Here is an 8,639-nt window from a genome sequence, read left to right as displayed (position 1 = left end):
CCAGTTAATCTGGTGATGAAGGTAAGACGAACTTAGTTGATGGGCAACATAGGTCCGAAAGACCATAATCTAGCGATAGAGATCGAAAGGAATTTTATCTGATGACGGAGTCGGAGAAGAACCGTATTGAAGGCGATAGTAGTTAGAAATATTGTTGTCTCGTAACGGAGGTCAGAAGGACCGTATTCAGACAACGGAGGTCGAAAGTCCGACGATGGATGTAAGTCCAGTGTCGGGCAGAAGTCCAACATGGATAGATGCTTGACATCGGATAGAAGCCTTGACGGAAGTCTAGCAATGGGTAGATGTTTGGCGACAGACGAAAAGTCGGTGACGAGCGACAGTCTAGCGATGGAACAAATTCTAACATCGGGCATAAGTCCGATGAAAGTCCGATGATGGACGAAGTCTTAAGCATGGATGGAAGTTGGGTGTCAGTCGGTGGTCTGGCATAAGTCTAGTGAAAGTTCATACGGTAGTTGGCCGGAAGGTGGTCAAGGAGGAGTCTGGTGGCAACATAACTTTCTTCTTTCTCTTCATTTCTTCTTTTCTTCCTTGCTTTGGTTCCCCTTTCATGAGAAATGATGAGTGAATTTATAGTTTTTAAAGTGACATGACCAATAAATAGGAGGAAGATAAATGGTAAATTGGGAGTGGTTTGAATAGAAGCCGATGTGAATCCCTTGATTGTGGAACGTTTATTAGGCATTTGAATGTCTTAATGATATCAGAATTTGACGATCTTGAGCTTGTTGGAATTTTTCTCATCAAGTCGCTCGATTCGATTATAAGCACGCCACATTTAAAAATTGTTGTTAATTTAAATTATGATTTGAACCTTCCAAATGTGGCTTCGCTCTTTGATTTGACTCATTTGAAGCTTGGATTGGATCGAATTTGGTGTCGTTGGGCTCTTATTTTTTGAATGTTCAATTCGACTATAAATTTGATAATAGATTGAGATGGCCCCGAATTAAATTTTTGAAGTTTCCAACTTATTATTTGCTTTGACATTCGTGCCAATAAAGATAATTTTGATGATATATCAATCTCCAATCATTAGAATAATTTTATCCAATAAAGATTATGGTTTGAAATGATAATAACAATTGAATAAACAAAGAATATAAAAAATATGTACAACAGTAAGAATAGTAGTTCACTTTTTACATAGAGGAAGATAAGTTTCTTTCTCACCATTTCTCCTTGTCCGAAGTCCGGTACGAGTATAGCAGCCCATTTCCCTATCCTTTGAGGCATAGACGCAAACACCTAATATGCGGCAATTTTCTTTTCTAAGTCCTTATTGGCCATATTAGAGAATTTCCACACGTAACATCATCCCAGAATCCAGTTCGCAAACAGCAAAATCGTTTCCAATACACAACTCTCCCTGCCTATTGGTTGAAAGCTTAGGCTTCCAACTAAGAGGTCCAAGTTCGATCGTCCTTGTGTATGCGTTGTGTGTGTGAGTTTGCCTTAAATGGCCTAAATGTCCAAAAAAAAAAAAAGTTGTTTCCAACTCCATGTCACCATCGTCCGAGCATGTGTGCGCCGGAGAGAACGACCGGTCCATGGCGTGAAGTCAGTCAGTGGAGAAGGGATGCTCAGGCTAGGAGATAGGAGGTCGGCGGGAGGTGTCGGTTGACGTCGAGGGGAGGACGAGCCGACAGCCTCCTGTTTGCGGCTTTCTCCAATCATGAGGAGGGGCCGGCGGCGATGTGATCCACTGTGTTGATTGGAGTGACGGTAATATGCTTTGCCTATATGTGATCATTGATGAAGTGGTGACCTATTTCTATATGTTTTGTCCTTTCTAACTTAAGAATGCGAGATTACAATGTTTGTATTGCAAGCCTGATCTTCTATGAGAGTTATGAAAATGTTAATGAAACAACGAAGGATGTAGCACACCGGTGTCAATTGACAATCGATGAAGGTTGTCATGCGATGATTGCCCTCAACATCACGATGGTTGATAAAATCAGGAAATGGTCGTCAAGTAGCACGAATGTTAGCATTACATGTAACAACGGTCCGCAGTGGTATCAAATTATAAAATGTGTTAGTGATCGAGAGTCAACAATCAGGTGATTGTAGTCAAACCATGTAGCTGATGGCAGTGATCGTTGGTGTCTATTGTTGAGGGAAACTACGATTCTTTGAATTTGGGAGCTCTATGAATGCACCTAAACTAATTTAGTAATAAATCAATAGAAATTTATAAATTTCAAACAAAAAAACCAAGTTATAATCAATCCAGCATCCTATTTGAACTTCCATCAGAGTAGGGATGTCAAAATTGGGGCACGGAATGGGTTCGGATCCAACCCAGAATTATACGGTGCAATTACAGACCACTAAAAGCACAGAATTGTAGCCCACAGCAATCAAGAGTTGCCGGATACTTCTAGATCTTTGTAAGCTTTTTAGCAAGCAAACAAAATATGGATCGCCTCGCAAGTCTGCCTTTTGACTGATTACCAACGTCATCGCTCACGTTTAAAAAAATGTTGACTAATGAAGGAAATAGGAGATCTGCGCTCTGCATTCGAGCTTAAATGCTCGTCAAGCTCCGTGGAAGAAATCCAGATCATCCTTAACTAAATTTGAAACTACTTTCAGATCTACAAAGACAATGGAGAAAGGAGACGGGGTGAAGCTGATCGGGTTCTGGACGAGTCCCTATGTGGCGAGAGTGATGATTGCTCTCAACCTGAAGGGGATCGAATACGAGTTCCTCCCAGAGGATTTGTTGAACAAAAGCGAGCTTCTTCTCAAGTACAATCCAGTTTACAAGAAGGTACCCGTTCTCATCCATGGAGATAAGCCCGTCTGCGAGTCCCTTATCATTTTGCAGTATATTGATCAAGTCTGGGCTTCTTCTGGCCCTTCCATCCTCTCTGCCGACCCCCATGAGCGCGCCTTCGCTCGCTTCTGGGCTGCCTTCGTTGACGACAAGGTAGTGCTTAAGAGGATTTATTTTTCTGTTTTGTGTTTTGAGCAAATTAAACACAAAAACTCACAGCCATCACATATGTAAGTTACATTAAAATTTTTTCTAAATTTTAAATTACATTAAAAATATTCCTTATGTGAATATTTTATAATGAAATCATAAGTTTTGATATAATTTAGATATTAGAAACATATATTAATAAATATTAAAAATCTAATATTATATTGAAAATTTTAATATTTAAAATTTAATATCTTAAATTACATTAAAAATAAAAAGATATCATAAGTTTTGATATGATTTAGATATTAGAATGATATATTAATAAAAATTAAAATTAATTATTAGATTGATATAAATACAGAATACATAATAATTAGGAGAATATGAGGTTTAATTTTGTACGTGAGGCAATAAAATATGAATTTTGATAAACATTTTGTTTTTTTAATGAGGATTTAAAGAAAAATGATCAATAAATAAAGTTTTATATTTATTTTTGAGTTAAATGTGATTCCTAAAATTTTTGTTGAAATCAAATAATTAATGTGAAATTATAAAATAAAAAAAAATTATTATCTTATCAATTTCATCAAAATAAATAAATAGAACCTATAAGACCAAATATATTTCTACTCTAAATATATGAGGGAAATAATCTAAGATTAAAAAAATAAAATTGTTTTATTTTTAAGAAAAAAATTGTGTATCATTTTATGATAGAAAATATTTTTAATTAGTATATTAATATTTTTTATTTTAATCAAATTTTTTATCATTTATCTAATTCTCCTCCTCATAATTATTGTTCTTAATAATAATTAAAGCAATGTGACGATTCTTTGAAACCGGATTTCGCTTCCGGAATTTAATTTTTCAATTTTGTTTATTTCTAAATTTTGAGGTCCGTACTCCGTATTCTCATATTTATAATAAAAATTATTAAAATGCTCATTTATAAAAATACGCCTATTTTGCCTTATTGGCAGGTGATTCCTCAGATTCGAGCGTTGATCTTTGGTGTGGATGAGAAGAAGGCGGAAGCGACGGAGCTACTGTTCGCCGCACTGCTGCAGTTAGAAGAGACTTTCGTTAAGTGCAGTAAGGGGAAGAGCTTCTTCGGCGGCGACACCATTAACTTGGTGGACATCACCCTCGGTTCCTGCCTTAGTTTGCTGAAAGCTATCGAAATCATAACGGGAATAAACATTCTGGATAAGACGAAGACTCCTCGGTTAGTTGAATGGACGGAAGGCTTCTGTTCCGACGAAGCAGTCAAGGAGGTGCTGCCGGAAGCTAAAAAACTGGTGGAGTACAGCGAAGCTCTTTTGGCCCTTCGTCGTGCTGCTTCAGCTCCTCCATCCAAATGATTTTTCTTTTGATTTGTTCTTTGCTGTTAGTTTAATCTTTCTATTCAAGAGAAGCGTGCATGATATGATAGCTCCTCATAAATATGTTTTGATCTTGCGCATTATTGGCTGTTTATTGTATTACTTATGATAATGCACCCAAAAATCCATTTCGTGAAGTACAAGTTTTGATGCAATTTTAAAAGCCATCCAAAGCATAATTTTAAAAAATTTAGAGTTGAAGTGAAGATCACATCAGAGAAAGTGTTGAGAAGTGATACGTTATCAAAAAATTATCTTGATTGGGCACGAATCTCAATGCAAAATCAAGTTGGAAACTGAACGTCTCGGAAATACAAACCGAATGACACCAAATTCGACTCAATTCGAGCCGAAATGAGTCCAAATCAAGCACCCGAAGCGTTGTTGGAAGGTTTGAACCATAATTTGGATTACCAAGCGATTTCCAAACATAACGTGCTTATAGTCAAATCAAGAGGCTCGACGAGATGAATCCAACGAGCCCAAGGTCACTGAATTCCGACATGACTAAGACATTCAAAGTTCCATCAAACAGTTCACGATCAAGAGATTCAATATCGACCGTCCATCCAACGAACCACTTCCCATTTACCCTTGATATCTCAGCTATTTACGGGCTATGCCACTCCATAAATATATAAATAGACCCCTCCTTTCTCTTGAAAGGAAGGCTCCAAGCAAGAGAGAGATTGGAGATAGCTCTTTCCTCCTCGCTCCTCCTCGACCAAGGGCAGACTTCCGCCGGACTACCGCCTAATGCCCTGTGCTATGCCAGGCCATCACTTAAGGCCCGGAGTTCTGCCAGTTCACCACCTGAAGCCCGAAGTTCGGCCGGATCATCACCTTGCACTCGGACTTCTATCATATAGTTATTGCTTGTAATATGATCGCCCTAGCTTGAAGGCGAATCAACCCATCGTAACCAACTCAAATTCTAGTGGAATAATTTTCAACTGGTCCAGGTCCCATGGGTTTTCTCTTTTTTCAGGACTTTCCACGTAAAAATCTTGCGTTCTCTGTGTGTGAGCTGGATATTCGTGCAACGCTAAGACGTAGTATTTTAACTCTATCACCGCGTATATTCTAGCCCGCAACAAGACGAAAATTTCATTACATTAATTGAATGGCCAAAATAATTTTAAAATCTCACATGCTTATAGTCAACATTAGCAACTCGACAAGAGGAATCCAATGAACATAGATCACTTATGGTATTTTTAAGACATTTTAAAGAAAAAAAAATGATATATAGTCAAAGAATTTAGCTAGCTAACATAGATCATTTAATGAAGTGTTTTGAACATTTCAGGAAAAATTATCATAATTTCACTCAATAAAATTATAATTAGATGCTCATTTTTCACATATAGGGGGGGGAGACACCTGAACTTAGACTTGATGTTACAGAGAGCTCTCTCTGACAACGAACATCAATAGTTGTTGCTAACAACTGACAACGCCCAATCACTATTATCAAAATAACCATTACCCAAATAAAGTCTCTTGATAATTGTCGTCGAACTACGATCTCCCAACTATTGTCACCTATCATTGACCTCCCAACCACCGCTACCCAACTACCATCTCCCGTTTACTTTGCCTCTAACAAGGTTGATGCACATCATTGCCTTTCAATTCTATGCATGTCATTGATGCAAATGTTGCAACCGACAAACTTTATTAATTAGCAATGTCGACATCAACACTAAGAAACTTCATGAACCATCATCTTCACCAATATCAACTCATGTCATTGTAAGGCTAATGCATGCTATTGACTCAAGCACCAAGGCATGCCTACAAACTTGTTCAACCTACCATAGCCAACAAAGTTGATGCTCTTCATCATCTATATGATTGGTGCATGAGATTGACACCACTGCCAATGCCTGTCAATTTCATCATGCTAGCTTGCCATTATCAACAATACTGATGTGTGTTATTGCCAATAAGGCTAATACAGGCCTCCACAAAGGACTCTGCATTCCTGCCCCAGATCATCTACTGATTTAGGACGAACGTCCCATGCAAATTCACAAGGGAGATGTGATCGCCCTATTCCTTGTCAAAATCCTCATGAGAGCAGTTCTTCTACAATAATTAAAGAAATTAAAGAAAGAAGAATAGATATATTAAAAGAAGATCTAACAGAAATAAATTGGGCACATGTAAGGTGGTTCAATTGAATTTCTCCAGTCTTGGTTCAGCTTCTGCGTCATCAAATAAAGTCGATGCAAATCATGCATGATTTAAGTATTGGGAATTTAACGAAGGCAAAAAAATATGATGTAAAATTTTGTTGTGAACTTTAATATTTGGGAATAAATTTAATGAATAGACTTGAGAATGTTATGATTTTATAAATGACAAACTGGGAGTAACACCAAAAATTGCTCATATTTCGAAATAATTTATAGATTATAGTTTGGAAAAAAAAAACAAGAGTTAGAAAAGCAAGGTTCAACATTGATTATCAATGAATTTCAATACATACATGCAAGCAGCAAGCAAAGTTAAAGAAGTGGATAAGATTCTTTTTAGGTAGAAATTTTAATATGGAAAAAGTCATATATGGCCTAGCTTGCCTGAATAAATATTTTTGAGGGATTTTCATATATACTAAATTTTGATCAATGTAAGAATATTATTCAAATAAATTTTAGCAATGTAGAGCAAGATTCTAACAGTTTCCCATGAAACCTTCAATAAAATTCAAAATTATTGTTTTTTATTCCGCATCTCTTTGGAGATTTAATCATTTGAGTGTTAGTTTTATGTGGAATCTAATTGTGCCTATCAATTGGGTTATACTGTTGTCTTAGACCTCAATTCAGTATGTTAATCTTGCTAGAGGGTTGCAGGCGTACATTTTTTTTGTGCAATCATACATCATGCATCCAAAAGTTGCGTACGTGAGAGCCCTGATGTTGCATCCATGCCAAGCATTAAAAAGATAGAGAGCGGAGCACTGTGAGTACTGTAACGTTATTAGGTTGACTATAAATAGATCAAATAAAACACTGCAATGCTCTATATACCTAGCGTTGCAACGCTACAAAATGGGTTAGTAGTTTTTCTTTCTCTATTTTTTTAAGGGTTGTGTCCGTTAGTGGTTTCTATGAATCTCTTTGTTTGTTTTCTTGTAAGAACCATGCAAAGGGGTAGATCTAGAGAGAGAGAGATGTAGTTTTTTTTCTCCCAATTTTTATAGTTGATATCTTGGGTTTTTTTTCCTATTCCGTGTTTTTCCACGTTAAATCCTAACATTTTTTTATTTCTACTGCTTATATCTTTTTTATTTGCTTTGCTACGAGTTTTACTTCACCCCAATATTTAGTTATATCGCTAACTTTCCACATAACTGTTCTAATCATACACATATAATGGCATTACACTGCTTAATTTATGGGTGTAAACAAGTTAAGTTAAGCTCGAGTCATGCTTAACCAAGCTCAGCTCGTCGACATAATCGTTAGCTCGAGCTCGTGGTCGACTCAAGATCAAATGGCCTACTCGAGGTCAGGTTGTGGCGATGGATGCATGCTTGTGAGGCAGCTCGCAATGCGTGCGACCAACGTTCTCTTCCACTTCCAATGCCGACTTCTACATCCGTGGTTATAGGAGATTTCGGGTCTGAAGTTCCACTTTCTGTGCCTATGCTTCCACATCCGATCTGAGCCTACGATTTTGCCTTCCTCTCCCGCTTATGAGCCCACGATTCTGCCATTTGCTTTTTGTGCCTGCGCGGTTTCGCGTTCTGCACTAGAGATGCTTAACGAGTCAACGAGTTAAGCAGCCAATCAATCGAACTCGAGCTCGAAACTAAAAAATCTGGATCATGAGCTCGTTAACGAGTCGAGCTCAAGCAGGCACACGAGTCGGCTCAACTCATTCGCACCTGCTTACGTGGAATGTATTTTAGTACAATATTTGAAATAGGTTTTGAACAATGACGTTCTAGCTTTGATAGAAATTTTCTACCTTACCCCCGTCTCAACCTAGATCAAAGCCTATTTGAATTAATTTTAATCGCCCTAAACTTTTAAAAATAACATGCAGTTCAAAATTAAAATATGTTGATTGAAGAAAATTTTGAAACATATTTCTCTATTATATATTCATATCCGCTTATGGCTTTCCACTTCCATTTTTTTAGGCAAGAAAACCGACGACTTTCGATTGACTTTACGAAAACGTCATTGCTCACGCATAGCTGAACTGTTTTCTAACAAATTAATAGGTAGGAATAGCGTCCGTCGTCTTATAAAAAAATTATAAATATACACCCA

General features: G+C 37.2%; 1 protein-coding gene across 1 annotated transcript; it reads left to right on the top strand.

Moving 5' to 3' along the window:
- The first annotated feature begins 2,564 nt into the window (after positions 1-2,564).
- Positions 2,565-4,467, top strand: LOC110115479 (glutathione S-transferase U17). The gene is made up of 2 exons (XM_020848729.2): positions 2,565-2,962; positions 3,949-4,467. The coding sequence occupies exons 1-2, from the start codon at positions 2,639-2,641 to the stop codon at positions 4,327-4,329; spliced, it is 705 nt and encodes a 234-aa protein (XP_020704388.1). The 5' UTR covers positions 2,565-2,638; the 3' UTR covers positions 4,330-4,467.
- Positions 4,468-8,639: the final 4,172 nt, after the last annotated feature.

The sequence above is a fragment of the Dendrobium catenatum genome, unplaced genomic scaffold (assembly GCF_001605985.2).
Source record: "Dendrobium catenatum unplaced genomic scaffold, ASM160598v2 original_scaffold_98673, whole genome shotgun sequence".
Taxonomy (NCBI): domain Eukaryota; kingdom Viridiplantae; phylum Streptophyta; class Magnoliopsida; order Asparagales; family Orchidaceae; genus Dendrobium; species Dendrobium catenatum.
This window is presented reverse-complemented; position numbering and strand designations above follow the sequence as displayed.

Bases quoted from the DNA above. Each gene is read 5' to 3' on its own strand.
- LOC110115479 (XM_020848729.2), top strand. From the start codon at position 2,639: ATGGAGAAAGGAGACGGGGTGAAGCTGATCGGGTTCTGGACGAGTCCC. The intron at 2,963-3,948 runs GTAGTGCTTAAG...CCTTATTGGCAG, and splicing joins CTGCCTTCGTTGACGACAAG to GTGATTCCTCAGATTCGAGC.